This window comes from Taudactylus pleione, unplaced genomic scaffold, assembly GCF_031769625.1.
Source record: "Taudactylus pleione unplaced genomic scaffold, aTauple2 ptg000149l, whole genome shotgun sequence".
In the NCBI taxonomy this organism is placed as follows: Eukaryota; Metazoa; Chordata; class Amphibia; order Anura; family Myobatrachidae; genus Taudactylus; species Taudactylus pleione.
This window is the reverse complement of record NW_028284551.1, coordinates 1,666,757-1,684,312: the sequence shown is the minus strand read 5'-3', so window position 1 is coordinate 1,684,312 and position 17,556 is coordinate 1,666,757. Positions and strand designations below refer to the sequence as shown.

The window sequence follows — 17,556 nt, the reverse complement described above, 5'->3', positions numbered from 1 at the left end:
AAACAAGTGGGCCGTGCCCATGAATAGAGCTTTTATAGCCTACTCCTATGTGTACAGTACATGCCACTCACACCTCAGGAACCGTAGTCGTTGCACAGTCTGAGTGGAAAGAACTACATTTCCCAGCAACCCTCTCAGGCCGCAATAGGGAAGGCAAATGGGAGGCCTTCCGCTTCTACGCGCGCAAAGGATTGTGGGGGTTGTGGTGCACACGGTTAGGCGCGCCCCATGTCAGGGAATGGAGCAGGTTGTGTGACGGAACTACCACCATGCGCCCTCTGCGTCGCGTCCCGTGCGCCGGCTTACGTCAGTCACGTCGCGGCAACACACGAGGAGCCGTTGAGTGAGTGCTGAGTCGGGTTAGTGCCGCCGCCAGCGGGTTCAGCAGCCGGGTCTCCAGCCTTACAGCTGCCGCGTCTCATCGCCCTGAGCGGGAAGCCCGTCCGCCTCCGCCCCACGCTGTTCTCCGTCACTACCGCCAGCAGCTACCCGGAAACCATGGACCCCAGCGACACAGCCCCGGATTCCTGGGAGCAGGCGGACGTGGACGGCCCGGAGGCCCAACTCAACTCGTCCCTGGCCAAGCTCAACGTCAACGCCAAGCCGTTCGTCCCCAATGTCCACGCCGCGGAGTTCGTGCCTTCCTTCCTGGTTCGGGGCAGCGTGTCTGCGGACGGGCTGGAGGAGGAGGGTAAAGAGCGGGCCAAGGGCTGATGGTTGGGGGGCTGTAGCACACTGAGGAGCCCGGGCCTGGAGCTCGCTCCCCCCGCCCAGGTCTCCTCTCTGTGAGGGAGGTGCCGGCGGTTTGATGGGAGACAGGCACCGTAATGGCTCCAGCCGGCTCTTCCACACTCACCTCAGGCATTGTCGGAGGCTGTAGTACAGCATGGGGTGTATCTCAGTGCTTGGGGCAGCTGTCATTACCGCAGCCAAAAGCTGATTTTACTGTACTGTGGGCGGTTATGTGATGTTAAGCTCTATGAATATTTAAAGCTAATTAGCCTGATCAGGGTGTAATGTGCCTCAGTGCAATATGGGGGGTACTGGACATTGTAAAGCATTGGGGCACAACCAGTCATTTTATCATTTCTTTAGTCATGGAAAGCTATCTACCTGGTTTAAAATCTCTGAAGTGTGGTGCCGATTTCCTCGCCATAGTTATTGAAAGTCTCTCATATACTTCGTAATGCAATGTTTCTCTTATGTGAGAAAATGCACAAGCATGTAGCTACTGTAAACATTACATTTCTTCAACTCTGTAAGCTCGCTCATGAGGCTGTTGCATCTTTTCCAAATGACCTATGTAATAGGGCTTTAACAACTAATGTGGTGGTAAATGGCAGGAACTCTGCGTTTTTAGTGGGATTCATCTAATGGAGGACACTCCACTTACCCTGCTTGTGGTAGATGGCAGTAATCTAAGCAGACAGCCTGGGAGCATCCGCTGTAACAAGCCTTATCATTGCCACGAATGCTAGTGGGTATGTGGCCATTGGAACCGATTGGTTTCATTTACCTACCATAAGGATGCCTGCATTCTGGCATGCTTGTACCAATGTTTAAGAAAAACAGTGTTTAATACCTTCTGTATCAAGATGAACAAACCATTGGTACAAGCATGCCAGAGTATGTGGGTCCATATGTTAGCAATTACTTATTACCCTCTGAAGTTCACATTTTAAACATTTATCTTTAACAAAAAATCTTTGTAGCTGTATAAAGTGATGTAATGAATCTGCTTCTATTCAGTCCACCAATAATAGTGTAGTACTGGGACAACCCATAGGGTGCTACACACCAGCAATACAGCCCCGCTGTGTGATGGTGGGCTCTGGTCCCCTGCACTGGTTGCAAACCGCTGCAAGCTCCAGGTGAAGACACTAGGTCTTAAACACTTACTCTAGCGGCTAGCAGTGCGTCACTTTAATGTATTTAAAGCTGCACATCTAGGTAGTGCGACAATAAAATCAACCTACTCAATGGTCTTTCTTCAGGGGCTACCATTCATCCCTTTTCCATTCATTTCCTTTGTGTGAATCTATGGACAATTAGTAACTATGTAGATAAACAAAACAAATTGAGCTTGCCGCATTACATTACCACCCCTACAGGAAATTTTAAAAAGGTTTGTGGCCTCCTATAGTGCAGAGATTGAGAGGTACCGGGTAACACTATTTTACCATACTGTTTCTGGAACTTCACAAAGCAGCAGGGCAGTGCTGCTTTAAATGAGACATTACAGTGGGATAAAAGGTCATTCTGTCTAGTAGTATGCTTTCTTAACATAAACACTTAATGCATTGATGGTTCTTTCTCACTGCTAGACCTCATGTAACTGTCGCAATCGTGACCTGGAATTTGTCTACTCCTGGTTGAGCCCTAACTGTGCTGAATAAATTATATAATATAGTTTTTTTAGCTGACAAGGCATTGTAGAAGTTGTAAGATGGATTGAGAGCAACTGATTGCTTTCTCCTTTATAGAGTATTCGTTTTGTGGTGGGTAAAAACACTGTTAAAGCTACAATAGCATACACATTGCCCCTGCTAACGATGTCGGCCCTTCATGCAGGTCAGACGGGCGATATAGCTGACTATGCGTGCGAGTGCGCATCGTCAGTGACGTTGAGGGTACACACTAGACGACGTGCCTGATATGTCATTTTATCCGGCCGGATCGGACGACATACCGTCTAGTGTATACCGGCCATACTTGTGATTGCTCCCATTCAAACCTTTCCACTGTTAAATTTAATGGATTTGCTTGTTCAGTGCCAAAGAACTAGCAGAGCCCCATGAAAAATGGCAGTATGTAGCAGCCTCCTGCTTGGTAGAGGGACACCTTTGTAAAATATACAACTAATAGTTGCGCTAAACTGCTGTTTTCTGAATTAAGTACTGGGTGCAGTGCCCTGAGGCACTAGTTAAGCTGGATTTGTGCTCACATCTCAGTAAAGTGTGAGCAGAAATCCGCTAGTCGCATATTAACAGAGTAGCCAATTAAATAGTTCTGGGCACTTTCTGGTAGCTTCATCGCCACGCTGGGAATTTAATTGCTCACTTAGGGCTCGAATCGAATGCAAATTAAATAGCTCCGGGAGGGAGCTCCTGGAGTTATTCAATTCAGCGCGCTGTTAAGAATTTCTTCTCGCACCCCTCCAGGCTCCAAATCCTACAAAAGTACAGGCGCGATGCTGTTTTCTGCCCTTAGCGCCGTAGAAGCAGCCTCGTGCCGGGCAGTTTAATCGGAGAATGCTCGTTCTCTCAACTAAACACTCTGTTTATGGGTGGGCGTGAGAATGGGCATTCTCCGACCTAACAGCGCGCTGAATTGAATAGCTCTGGGAGCTCCCTCCCGGTGCTATTTAATCCGCAATCGATTGAAACGAGCCCTTAATATCTAGGTCCATCCAGTATCTCGCTAGTGATACACACAGGTGGATGAGGATCTGAAGCCTAGGAGCCAGCATGATATTTTTGGAAGTCCACATAAAACCTCTCTTGGCACCCCACCTGACCCTATGATAACTCTTTGTAATTTATATCAAGATGGGAAATTAATTAGGTGACAATAGTTTAATATGAATATTTGTTTACTTTTTATTAATGGTTTAAACTGTCTGTATAACCTTTATGCAGAAAATAAGCACTTATAATAACCTGAATGCTCCTCACTCTGGCCACTGAGAAACTATCATGTCTTCCTCTTAGGGATGGCTTCAATTAGCCTTGAAGCAGTGCCCAGGGCTATTCAGTTGCAGGCTACACTTAACAGATTTCTGTTTGCCCCTCCTGAGGCTTGAACAGAAATCCTCGGTAAGTAGGGCTTTCTGCCCTTATCGTGGCTGCCGCAATTGAGTTAACCCATAGCTCCGGAAACTTATCCCTGAATCTATGGATTAACTGCACGAGGAAAAATGCTTGTTATTGAATAGCTTTGGGTGTAAAAGTCAGAGGGTACATGCCCTTTTCCTTGTACGTTAAGTATTGAATCCAATTGTATATGGCACGTAATGTGCTCATAATTGAAGCTTATGTATCTTATTTCTGTTAGCCCCTTGTGCTGATAGGTGGCTATCGTCAGAGATGCAATGTCCCTGCATATTTGTGGTGTTCTAAAAGAGTAGTGAGGTCTGTGTACTTCTCTAGGGAAAAAATATCTAAGGAGAGTAAAGCCACATACACACTTAACGATATGCTCCATGAGCGATATCGTTAAGTGTTTCTCCTGCACTGCCGGGCTCAATGTCGTTAACGACATTGAGCATACACACTGAAAGATGTCGTGCACGATATCGTTCAGTGACTGCACCCTCCCTAATCCCCATACTTGCAGAACCTGACGTTATCATCTGGTTGTCCTGCAAGTACGGGCGATGAAAGACATCGTTAACTATCCACGGGAGCACGCATTAACTCTCATGCATACAAACTGGATTATATTGTATGCAATGAACGATATCGTTATTGTTCTTATCGTCTAGTATATATGTGGCTTTAGGATGAGGTGTTTAACTGCAGACCTTCATCAGCAGGGAAACATGTCTACACCCTATGTCCAACACTGACAAAACAGTTGATGTTAGAGAAGGCAGATGTGGGCAAGGATGTTGTCGCCAGCACCCTAATTCTGGGTGTGCTTTTTCCACCCCTGCTATATATGTATGATCTCCATTTTCTTTAGAGGGATCAATAATCCCTATTTCAAATTACTGTTATGCTGCGTTCACAGTATATCTGAACACAGACCATGGATAGACCCAAGCTGTGCTAAAGTGATCTCCATATTAAATGACTATATTTGTCTGCTGGAACCATGCTTGATAAAGCAAGTGGTGTTGATCCACCACTGTAGGAAATGCATTATATAATGTTGATTACCCCATTGAAATATAAGAGCTTGGAAGTGTTTGACCACTGTGTATGAAGACTTTAATGGGGGGAAAAAAGCCACGTTAGCGCTGTTCCCTATGACAGACACCTGCTTTCTCACATTCTAATCTATGAAATAGAATGTAACACTCTTAAGAAAACTTTTTTTTTTTTTCCCCATTATGTTAACAAGCCAGAGCTTGCCACATTCCAGCAGTTTGCCCAAGACATTCTCAATTTTGCCTCCAGTGTAGCTGTTTTTATCTTTGTCAAACTACTGTTCGTGGTTATACGTGAGCACAGTTTGAGATTATGCATACACCCAAATAGTAAGGTCTGATTATCTATACACATTCCTCAGTCCGCCTGCTTAATGCACATTTAAAGTATGAGGTTAAATGTTTTCTGGCAAAAAAAGTTTTGTTTGAATCACATCAGAGTGGAGCTCTAGGAAGTAATTAGTTTTTTGGTTTTCCAACTATTTTATCCTGCTATGCTTATTTAGTGTTTTGTCTTGCTGACGTATTATAACAAAGGTCTGCCTGGAAATGTGACTGAAGCGTGTGTCTTTTCTGCATGTGTTCCACGAACTAAACCTGTTAGAATGAGTTCCTGGAGCTATTTAACTGACTGTGCTGTTGACCCTGACTAGAGAATTTGTGTTCGCACCCTCCAGAGGTGCAAGTAGAAATTAGACTAAACTAGTGCCGTGATATTGTTTTCATGCTTGCGCTAATGGTCAGCACTGAAGTTGGAGAATGCAGGTTATTGTGACTGCTTAAGGTGCGGTAACATGCATCTCCCAACTTAAGAGCAGGGCGTGATTTGGAAAATGTAATAACTGAACTGTTTCCCAGCGCCTTTCAAATTGCATTGAATTGAGTCTTGAGACCCATTATTTTTACTTTTTTGTATTATACTGTAATAAATGACCCATTTTTCTTGCAAAAAAGTGATTGCAGGGTCATTTCATGTCTGTTCAACCAGGTGTGTCCACCATCCATCTCAGATTTTTTTAAACTTAGTTTTATTTTGACAGTCTCTGAACTAAAGAAAAATTTCTGGCAATATCTTGACTGACCATTCATTTCTGAAATATTGATTTTTAATTATTTTTTTATTGAACTATTTACTAATTGCGGCTTATTTATTCCAGTTTATTTGAAGCATCACGTGTCTTTATTAAGGAATCGCCCCAAATTTAGGACCCGTGAGGTAACTTTTCCTCCCAAATTTCAAATTACTTTATCTGCCTTACGTTTTGAGTTACAGCAAAAATGCAAACTTTTGGAACAATTAAACACTAGGTTAAATCAACATTAGATATTCCAGTTTTTTTTAGGTGCTTAACAAAGGTCTACATTACTATCATACAAAAAAAATCAGCATGGTACTCTTTCATAGTGGAGAAAAATAAATAATGAGGTTGGCAAAAAAAATTGGGATATCTAATGTCGATTTAACCTAGTATTTTTAATTCTATTCCAAAAGCTTGCATTTTTGCTGTAACTCGAAACATAAGGCAGATAAAGTAATTTGATTTGGATTCAGGAGAAAGTTACTTTAGGGGTCCAAATAATCCACAATTAGTAAATAGTTTAATACATTGAAAAACCAATATTTCGGAAACTAACAGACAGTTGAGTTATTTGGCATAAATGTTTTTTTTTTTACAAAATTGGATCTGAGATGGGAGGTGGACATTCAATTTTTTATGAATTGGGTGATCTGATGTGGAAAGACCCTGCGTTGTATATGGTAGTATGTGACCAAGGTTATTTGGTGTTTTCCATTTAAAAAATTATGTTTTCAGAGCCCTTCTAATATGTTGAGTTCAGTAGTTTTGCTTTGTTTTAATAGCACAGCATAAAATGACCTTGTTGGCCCTACTGCAGTTAGTTTCAGATTAGGGCAAACATATGAGTCAAGATGACCTTTTGACTATTTTATCTGGTGTTCTGTTGGTAGCTTAGTGTATTGTAAGTGTAAAGTCTTGTACTTGCTGGTGTTTATTATCTGTAGCAGCAGGTGTCTGTTTATCGTTCATTTTTGTTCTTTTTTTTTTTTTTTTTATTGTGGGGCTTGTTCTTTTTCTCACTAGTGAATTTGTTATTGAAACATTTACATACTTTATAAAAAAAAATTGTTTTTCATTTCTCTAGAATATGGACAAGCAAGTTCTAAGAATGCTTCAAGGTTGTTTATGGTCTGCAGAAAGGGTGTCTTTTTTTATTTTTTTTATTTGTAATGGCTAATACAAAGGTTTATAGGGGAATTCAATATGGGAGCGAAAACATTGTTTTTGCGATCTTTTCGCACCTATGACGTCATTATCGCAGGTTTTCCTTTTACACTGTATTCAATTTCAAAGACTTTTCGCAGGTTCGAAAAGTCTTTGAAATAAAACGGGGTTGACTTTTCACCAATGAATAGGTGGCGAAAAAAAGTGCAGAATTGGGGTTTAGGGGTGCAGGCTTAAAAAAAATAGCCTGCACCCCTGGAAATGACATTTAAAGATAACTGTCAAAAAAAAGTTTAAAAAAAAATAGGGACACCCCTAAAATTATTTTAAAAATTGGGGTGAAAAAAAAAATGGGAAAAAATTGTTTAACAATAGGGAAATAGGTTCAGGGCTATTCTGCAAGTATGCGGCAGGTGTTTTCTAGAATAGGCTATTAGCGGCAGGTGCACAAATGCAGAATTTTTAAAAACTTACTTTAGGTACATAAAAATATGCTAGTACCCATTTTCATGTACCCCAAATTTGATGGGACCACTTAAAAAAAACGAAAAAAAATCACCTAAGTGCTCTTCTGCAACACTTCTTCAATGTTGGGAAAAAAACACCTGCTGCGGCTATTTAAATCCCCGATTTTCATTTGCAGGCTAAAATGGGGGTACCCATAGTGATCCCCCATGTTTTTACAACTTTAGGGGGGTCCTACAATTTTTTTAAGGAAAATTTCGTAACTTTACGCAAATCCCACTTCGCCAGGTCCCGTTTTCGTTACCTTCATATTGAATACGGGGATAAGCGGGCGCGAGCCCGATACTTTATCCCAGGTAAAATCTCTGATATGAAACGTAAACTTCGACAGCGAAGATTACGTTTCATATTGAATTCCCCTCTTAGCATCCTTAAATATATGAAGTGTAAGCTTAAATATTTGGGGGTGATTCCACTTCAGTGCAATGTTGGATAGCTATGGGAATTAGTTCCTGGAGCTATTCAATTGACTGCTATTAACCCGAACTAGACGATTTTTGCTCGCACCCACCTGAGATGCAAGCAGAAATCCAACTAAACTAGCGCCGAAATGCTGCTTTCTGGCTTAACGCATGTGCTAACAGCATTGCAGCCGCACTTAAATTGGAGAATGCAGGTTGCAGCAACTAAACACCTGACTTAAGGCACGGTAACCTGCAATACCCGAATTAAGTGCAGGGCAGGATGGGAACAATTGAATAGCTCCGGGAACTCATTCCCGGCGCTATTCAAATTGCACTAAATTGAATTGTCCCCTTATTTGACTTTCAGATGCAGCTCTTATATTAAAGCTTGCTAAAACCTCAAAATACACATATCATGGTTAAGGTTGCTTATGAAGGATATAATGTTCAAAAGATAAAGCAAACCAAGCTCTGGTTTAAAGTAACCCTAATATCCTCAACCTGTACAAAGTCTTTCTCCTATCATGGAGATTTCAGACATTAAGCTTGAACCCTGTGCTACGCCACTTAGAGTTAAAGCATAAACTGAGTACACACTATATGATTCTCAATCTGACATGGCTGTATCTGTCATATGAGGGTTGGTTAATTGTGTAGTGTGTACTCGGCACCGGGGCCTGATGTTGGGTTCAAAACCATCTGGTTGGGTCTCGATACAGTGTGTGCTGCACACGTTATGTTTGTCCCACCGTTTTGGTATCGTTGAAAAAATGCAGTGTGTATGGCTCTCAGCCCAATGGGGTAGATGTATTATAGCGGCCCTTAACATGCTGCTATATCGCTTCCTGCTTCGCCTCTTTACCGAGGCGAAGTAAGAAGTACTACCGATGAGATGTATAAACATCTCATCGGCCGGAGAGGGGAAGCCTAGTGCTGATGCGCTGTCAGTCCCTGATGGCTCCACTGAGCATGCGCGGGATCTCGCAAGTGTCGCAAGATCCGTTCGTACAGCCTGGAGCCGGCAGCAGGAACAGCGCTCTCCCTGCTGTGGGGATAGGGCAGCGCTGTAACTGTCGACTGCTACAGCGGGACCAACCTGTCAGGCGATCTGACCGTTCATACATGGCCCAGGTTAACGGCGCTGCTAACTTGTAGATGGAAACGCCGATAATAATGGGCGCATAGCGCCTCTGTCATTTACCGCCCAACCTCTCGATCATACATCGGGGAGAAGCGGTATCAGTGCACATAACGTGCACTGATACCGCTCCAGGGCTTCTTACATCTCCCCCAATGTCTGCTAATTGGCATTCTCGTTCTCTGAAAGCACAACTATCTGACAGGTCCTGCAGGGACGAGACCATTTGTAATTGAAAGGATTGTTTGGGTTTTCGGGATTGCTTTGGTCTAGTTGTTAGCATTGTTGGGTAAAATCTTAGTGTATACCCAGCTATTACCTCGTTATTTCATTATCAATTAAGCAGGTAAAAGTCTGGAGTTGATTCTAGGTGTGACATTTGCATTTGGAATCAGCTGCTGTCGACTCTCAATATGAGATCCAAAGAGCTGTCACTATCAGTGAAGCAAGCCATCATTAGGCTGACAAATCAAAACAAACCCATCAGAGATAGCAAAAACATTAGGTGTGGCCAAATCAACTGTTTGGAACTTTCTTAAAAAGAACGCAACGGAGAGCTCAGCAACACCAGAAGACCACGGAAAACAACTGTGGTGGATGACGGAAGAATTATTTCCCTGGTGAAGAAAACCCCTTCAACAGACAGTTGGCCAAATCAAGAACACTCTCCAGGAGGTAGGTGTATATGTGTGAAAGTCAACAAGCAAGAGAAGACTTCACAAGAGTGAATATAGAGGGTTCACCACAAAATGTAAACCATTGGTGAGCCTCAAAAACAGGAAGACCAGATTAGAGTTTGCCAAACAACATCTAAAAAAGCCATTACAGTTCTGGAACAACATCCTATGGACAGATGAGACAAAGATCAACTTGTACCAGAGTGATGGGAAGAGAAGAGTATGGAGAAGGAAAGCAACTGCTCATGGTCCAAAACATACCACCTCATCAGTGAAGCATGATGGTGGTAGTGTCATGGCATGGGCATGTATGGCTGCCAATGGAACTGGTTCCCTTGTAATTATTGATGATGTGACTGCTGACAAAAGCAGCAGAATGAATTCTGAAGTGTTTCGGGCAATATTATATGCTCATATTCAGTCAAATGCTTCAGAACTCATTGGACGGCGCTTCACAGTGCAGATGGACAATGACCCGTAGCATACTGCAAAAGCAACCAAAGAGTTTTTTAAGGCTAAAAAGTGTAAATGTTATGCAATGGCCAAGTCAATCCCCTGACCTGAATCTGATTGAGCATGCATTTCACTTGATGAAGACAAAACTGAAGGGAAAATGCCCCAAGAACAAGCAGGAACTGAAGACATTTGCAGTAGAGGCCTGGCAGAGCATCACCAGGGATGAAACCCAGCATCTGGTGATGTCTATGCGTTCCAAACTTCAGGCTGTAATTGCCTGCAAAGGATTTGCAACAAAGTATTGAAAAGTGAAAGTTAGATTTAGGAATGTTTAGTTTGTCCCATTACTTTTGGCCCCTTAAAAAGTGGGAGGCACATATAGAAACCGTTGTAATTCCTACACCGTTCACCTGATTTGGATGTAATTACCCTCAAATTAAATCTGAAAGTCTGCAGTTAAAGCACATCTTGTTTGTTTCATTTCAAAGCCATTGTGGTGGTGAATAGAGGCCAAAATATGAAAATTCTGTCAATGTCCCAATATTTATGCACCTGACTGTATGTTAAAAAAAGGGATAACCTCAACAGATTTTCTTTGGCCTTGTCCAAGTTCAGAAGGTAACACATACTGGTGCAAGGATAGTGCAACACTAGTCTGGCATGTTGGAAATATATATCTAATACCCCTTTCACACAGAAAAGCAAATTGCCGTGTCAAGCATTTGGACCCGGTAATTTGCAGGTCAATACTGGTCTTTTTTTCTGTGTGAAAGGGTCAAACCGGGTGAAAATTCCCGGGACTTCAACCCTGGTTTTTACCAGGGTCGCAGTCCTAGGAATTGTGACCAGGGCTGACCTATTCTTAAAGAAGAAATACCCGGGTTGATCCACAAATTATCTAATCCAAATGCTGTTCTGTGTGAAGGGGGTACAGGCAGCAACTGGCAAAAAAAAAAAACATGTGCATCAAATACCGGATAAAAGCCAGGTTTTTTGGGGGGGGATTTCTGTGTGAAAGTGGCATTGGTTATTTCCCTTAATAGCTACAGATGTTTAATGACTTAATTGGTATCCAGACTCCATATGGCGCAAGACGCCCAGCGCGACAGAAGCTCAGAGGAGTAGTTACCGATTTTTAAAAAAAAAAAAAATTTTCCTCTTTAAATTTTGCATGGCAGATGTAGCTAAAAGCCACCTTCAGTGTACTAGAGACACTAGGCTGCAACTTTAACTGCACAGGAATTGGGTTTACACACGTACAATGTCTCAGATGAAGCGCAGCAGCACCTGGCATGAGGAAAAGACGTGGCCACTGTGGCATGAGGTCCCTTATTACACAGATCCAGACTCTGTTGCACACGTACAAATATTGCACACCCTATTGATCAGAGTATGCTAGCAATGCAGTTGTTGCTTGTATGTGTTTTAATTATTTATATAAAGAGCATATTGTGAGAAGTGGGGCGGCTGAGGTGCACTGGACACTGTGACGAGGAGCTATTTGACGCGACTGAAGCCACAGTAAAAAAGGACACATCTGTACATTAAACCCCCACCCCCCTTTATTGCCAGACAAATTTTCACTTAAACTATGCTACCTGTAGCCTACATTTACACAGGTGGAAAAATGAACTAAATCATTGTTCTGTTCTTTTGAAAAGTTGTAAAAATAAAAAGTAAGCCACTGACAGCAGTGATGTCTTATGTTACCCACTCTATAGTAGGGCTGGGCAATAAGCGGCCTCCCAGCTGTTGCAGAATTACACTTCCCAGCATGCCCTGCCACAGTTTTGCAACTGTTGTAAGGCATGCTGGGATGTGTAGTTCAATAACAGCTGGAGGGCCGCTTATTGCCCACCCCTGCTCTATAGAATGCAGTGACCTTGAAATTTAACAATTGGGAGGAGTTTTCAGTAGCTGATAAACCAGGGGGCAATCGCTAAAACGTGCCCAAAATTATATTCATGTATATATTCTGTAGGTACCAACGAGTACAGTAACTCCACAGAAGGTATATGCATGTGTTCAATTTTGGGTTTTCCACTTTTAAGTGGGCAAGTTGAGTTTTTGACCTAACCTACATGTGAGTCTTGAATTTCTCTGTTTAAAAATTAACTGGTAAAATGTTAATCTGTCTAAAAATGTCCTATCTGCTTTAACTGCTGCTGATTCAGATGTGCGCCACCTCTATTAAACAATAAAAAAGGCTATATTTGATCTATAATGGATAATGAAATACATTCAGGAGTCCTCTGCATAAATATTGCGTCTGCCAAGCAGTGCTGTTCCTCCTAATAATGTGGTGTTTTTTGTTTGTTTTTTTAACCAGATGCCACAGATAATTCTGCACAAGAAGAAAAGTCTCAGTCTTCTGAAGGTATTTGGCTCTTATATAGTTTTCATTCTCTCTACGTATTTTTATTTTTGGCTGCCAACTATTCCACATCATTAGCAAAAGATTATCTCCAAGTGGCTCTGAAATGAGTCCTAAATTTGGATTGCTTTATAAATATGCAAAATTATATAAAATGTGAATAATTAAAATATATATATTGGGGAAAGCTGCCTGCCCACATGCAAAGGGCCCAAGTTCTCCCCTGTATGAAAAAGAAAAAAACTACAAATGTGGGGTAGTGTCATTGTCACCAATATGAAATATTGTGTGGTACTAAGTGAACACTAGATGTTTAAATTTTAAAGCTTTTAATTTAACTTCAGTATATAATGTATATACGGATTCCAAACATATAAAAATATAAAATACAAACCGCACTAGCTGTATGAATAGAGATAAAAATGAAATAATCAAATGAAGAAATATTTTGTATATACAAAATAGATAAAATTTAGTGTCAATTTAAGGAATTCATTTGAATATGATGAACAGCGCCAGGAATGCCTGCCTGGATTTATTTATTTAATTTATTTATTAACAGTTTCTTATATAGCGCAGCATATTCCGTTGCGCTTTACAATTGGAAACATTTATAGAACAAAACAGGGTAATAACAGACAGACATAGAGGTAAGAGGGCCCTGCTTGCAAGCTTACAATCTATCTATTAAATTGGCCACACTGTAAACCCGCGACTAGAGTATTCCTGCTTGCATCCTCCTGAGGGGCAGGCAGAAATCACACTGTGCTTGTTGCGGGCTTCCTGCACTCAGAATCACACCCAGCACATAAATCTGAGAATGCTGCTTTCCACGACTAAACCCCTGGCATTAGGCGAGGTAAACTGCTTCTCCTGACTTGTCATGTGTGATTTGCACAATTGAATAGCTCCAAGCACTCATTCACAGTGCTACTCAACATTACGTTCAATTGAATTCCCCCCATAGTATTTTCATGCTCATAGGTCTGACTTTGAAATGGTCAGTGAGTGCTGACCACTAGTATTCCTCAATGCTCCCTATGGTCAGATATATCCAGTAATGCCTCGGTTAAATATATTGCTATGCAGACTTTTTCATTTCACATCATTGTGAACATTTTGTGGGAAATTAAATGCATGCGTTGGTTACATTATGTAATCAATTCTTCATTTTAGCGGCCACAAATGTATTCCATATTAAGTCTTGCCAAATGTATGAACAGTATTTTTGTGCTCAAGCATCACAGTTTTAATTACTTTCAGGTTCCAATGCTGTTGGCATGGAGATTTCCGAACCTGTTGGTGAGTACATGGTGATGGTTCAGGGCTGTTTTGTGTGGGCTGAATGTGGTTCATGATAGTTTTGCAACCTGTACTAGATGGGGGGGGGGGAAGTCTCTGCATTGGAACTATCGTAAAATAAGTAATTTTGAAGTCACTTTATGTGCACTATTCATTACGTATGGAAGTGATCGAAATGTTGTACTCCTTGCAGAATAATCTTTCCTTTTTGGTGGAAATGTTTATAAACTAACCACTGTCCCTATTGAAATCCCTTTTCTTAACTATACGAGTACTTTCTTTGTGGCTTACTCCAAATGAGGCTCTCAAACAGACCACTATGTCGGCCTCACATGGTGCTAAAGCTGCTCACATTCAGTGTGGTTATGTAGTGTTCATACTAGCTTCTTGATCATTCAGGGTGGCGATCAAGAAACAGGGAACATCTGAATGCGTCAAAGACTTCTTGGGTGAAGGGGAGTGGTCTCATGGCACGGCCCCTAGCCATCATTATAGGGGGTTGCCCAACACTCATGGAGATGCTGGACTGCCCCCAAACTCTCCATGGCATCTATTCGCCCTTTGTTCGTTGATCCACCCCAACTTTTAGCCCCCATGGGACACTGCGGTCCACAAGGGCGGGAAGGGACAGGGAGAGGTGCATCAGGAGACTGGGGCCCCAAGCCTGCCGGCTTTGGACTGTGATAAGCGAGACAGCCTCCATAAGGACAGTACGCATTTTAGCCTTTTAAAATTGGGCATGGCATGCCGCCCTGCTGAAACAGCCTAGCAGGAACACCAATTATGATACCTTGCGTAAGCCATACAGTTCAGGGATTGCAAGGATGGTGGAGTTTTAGTTTGTACAATTTTCCATCACAAAGGTGAAATTGATTTAATTTTACAATTTCAGCCTCACTTGGCAGTGACAGGTTTGATATGTTGAGAATTAAGAACATTTGGTATAAAAATGTGATATTTAAGATCATAACTAGCAGAGGTTGCTGCAGCTTTCAGTGTGGCTCCAGGTACTCTGTACATTGATTAGTCAGTGACTAAAAAGCACTCTTTTATCAAAAATGTTATCAGTGACTCCTATTTACTAAATTAAATAAACACTACTTACTCTTACTGTCGCCTTTATGTAATTTGTGAGTAAATCCCAGAGACCATCTAATGCAGGGCTCGACAAATTTTTGTAAAATCTAGGAGCCATCTTAAAAGTTTAGGAGCCAGACCATTGTCCATTACCACAATATATGAACGCTTGTATAGACCACCACACATGCCCTTTCAGTGCCCTTCAACCTCCCCACATGCCATCAAATCGCCACACACGCCTCTTTAATGGTCATCAGATTCTGCCACATGTCCATACCAGCCTCTGTAATAGTGTCCCCAGTAATAGAGACGTGTGAACACACACAAAAAAAACCAATTTCTACTTCAGGGTCCATAGGGGGTCCACAGGGTTGACCTTGGGGTATAGCTGGATCTGGATCCATGGGCACCACGCAGTTAAAGCTTTAGCTGCTCCCAGGATGCACTTGGGTCCGTCCTCCTCTATACCCCGCCCCCGGCCACAGCACCTCAGTTTGAGTTGGTGCCCGGCCGGAGTCGGGTCACCTGCGCAGGGGGGCTGCAGGAGCAGCCCCCAAAAGCTTTCTATTTTTATTTAAAAAAAAAAAAAGAGCCTGTTAGATTTTTATTTTAAAACAGAGGCTCTAGTGTGGCAGCGACGGGCTGTCTATGCAGACGCCCACGCTGCCGCTCTCCTTCCCCGCTGGCGCCGCGACGCCAGTACTGCACTGGGGATCGCGGCGGGAGGCCAGAGTCCGTACTAGCCGGACTCTGGGTCCCTCCCTGGACTGCTGCCGGAGTCGCCGGGGACAAGGTAAGCCGCGAGTCGCCGATTAGCGGCGGCTCGCGGGTTTTGCCTGCAGATGCAGTCCTTTGCCCCCGGTCCTAGGGGACAGACCGGGGGCCGCTAGCGGTGGCGGCGGGCTCCCCCTCTGAGGAGGAATAACCCGTGGGACCACTAGACCACCAGGGATATATGGCAAGCGGGATGCCGGCAAGCCCTGGGGTTAATATGCTAGCCAGGGGAGGAAGCCTTCCCTGTCAGCGGCTCCTCCCCTCAGCTCAGCGCGCCTTTCAGCACGGAGTCTGGCGTCGCTGAGCTGCAGCTACTCGGCCACTCCTCCTCTGAGGTCTCCAGCGGCCATTTTCTCACAGTGGCAGCGCAGATCTTCAGGGAGCACGCGGACCGGTCCCCCTGTGTACCTCTCCCCTGATTAAGGACAGCGTACACAGCACTATAGCCCTCCCAGACACTGAATCTGGGCAGGTTGATTGTAGTGGAAAGGTGCAGTGAGTATATCTTCCTGCATGGTATGTGACTTTTGCTAGTGCTGCCTGTCTGTGCTTATTTTCTAGTTACTGTCAGCTTATACCTATCCCTTTACTTCTCCTACAAGCCCTACAGGTGTGTGGGGGAGGGGCGTTTCTACTGACCTCACTTATATAGATCACGTATTTGTGAGGTCCGTCACATACAGTTGTGTGCTACTCAGTGCCATATTGTGGGCTGTTGTTCAGCACACCGGTGAGTGCGTTTTACTTCTACCCTGGTGCCAGATATATAATATATTCTGTCATGTCAGACGAGGAGGTTGAGCGCTCAGTGGCTCCGGTGTTGGCCTCCTGCGGACGCTGTTCTGCAGGAGTAGATAGGGAGGATTTGTCACAGGATGGCCTGTGTAGTCGATGCCAGGTGGCTCCTGGCCCATTCAGACCTTCTCTGGCGCAGGAACCACCGTGGGCGATGTTTTCTCAAGTGCTGGTGTCCATTGCGGACCGTCTGTCGGTCCCGACTGCTCTCCCTACTAGGTCGTTGTCCCAGCCGACCATCCCCCATTCCCCGGGTGTCCCGCAGTTATTGCGGAGTCCTCCTGGGTCTCAGTCGGTGGGTCCCTATGCGGGGTTGCCTATGTATATACAGGCTTCCCCTGTGCCGCAGCAGCCTGTGGTACCTTTTCAGGCCCCTATGGTGACTCCTCCACCCTGGGTGGATGTGCTCTCCAACTCCGTGCAAAATTTGGCGGCCGCTTCCTCAGCTTTTCAGTCAATGTTGCAGACTGACATGCCTTCTAGGATTTCAAAACGCCCACTCATGACACGGGCTGCTCAGGTATCGGACTCAGAGGGTTCCTCAGATGATGGGGAGGTCCCTGATGACACTGACTCGGACGCCTCGGTCCAGGAAATGGATGCCAAGTCGTCCATTAATGTGCGAGCACTAGTTAGGGCGGTGCGAGCTATTCTTCTTATAGAGGATGAGGCACCGGTTCCTAAGTCGAAGTTTCCTAGTTTCAAAAAAACTAAGGTGGCTTCTGCGGTGTTTCCCCTGTCGGATCAGTTGACGGATAATATGGCGGTAGCTTGGCAGGCGCCCAGTAAGAGATTCCTTCCTCAGAAGCGGTTGGCTTCTAATTACCCCTTCCCTGAGGCACATTGTAAAAAATGGGAAACTCCACCGGCGGTGGATTCCCATGTCACCCGTTTAACTCGGGGCGCCACCTTACCATT

General features: G+C 43.7%; 1 protein-coding gene across 3 annotated transcripts in view; it reads left to right on the top strand.

The window, feature by feature from the left end:
- The first annotated feature begins 297 nt into the window (after nucleotides 1-297).
- The window catches only part of GSPT1 (G1 to S phase transition 1), an 84,338-nt gene continuing 67,079 nt past the window's right edge, over nucleotides 298-17,556 (top strand). For 2 of the 3 annotated variants that reach the window (XM_088474225.1, XM_088474224.1), the window contains exons 1-3: nucleotides 298-691; nucleotides 12,643-12,690; nucleotides 13,951-13,989. In XM_088474225.1, coding sequence (XP_088330351.1) covers nucleotides 499-691; nucleotides 12,643-12,690; nucleotides 13,951-13,989 — 280 coding nt within the window. In that variant the 5' untranslated portion in view covers nucleotides 298-498. The remainder of the gene's footprint in view (nucleotides 692-12,642; nucleotides 12,691-13,950; nucleotides 13,990-17,556) is intronic. The other variant, XM_088474226.1, reaches the window with a different exon arrangement.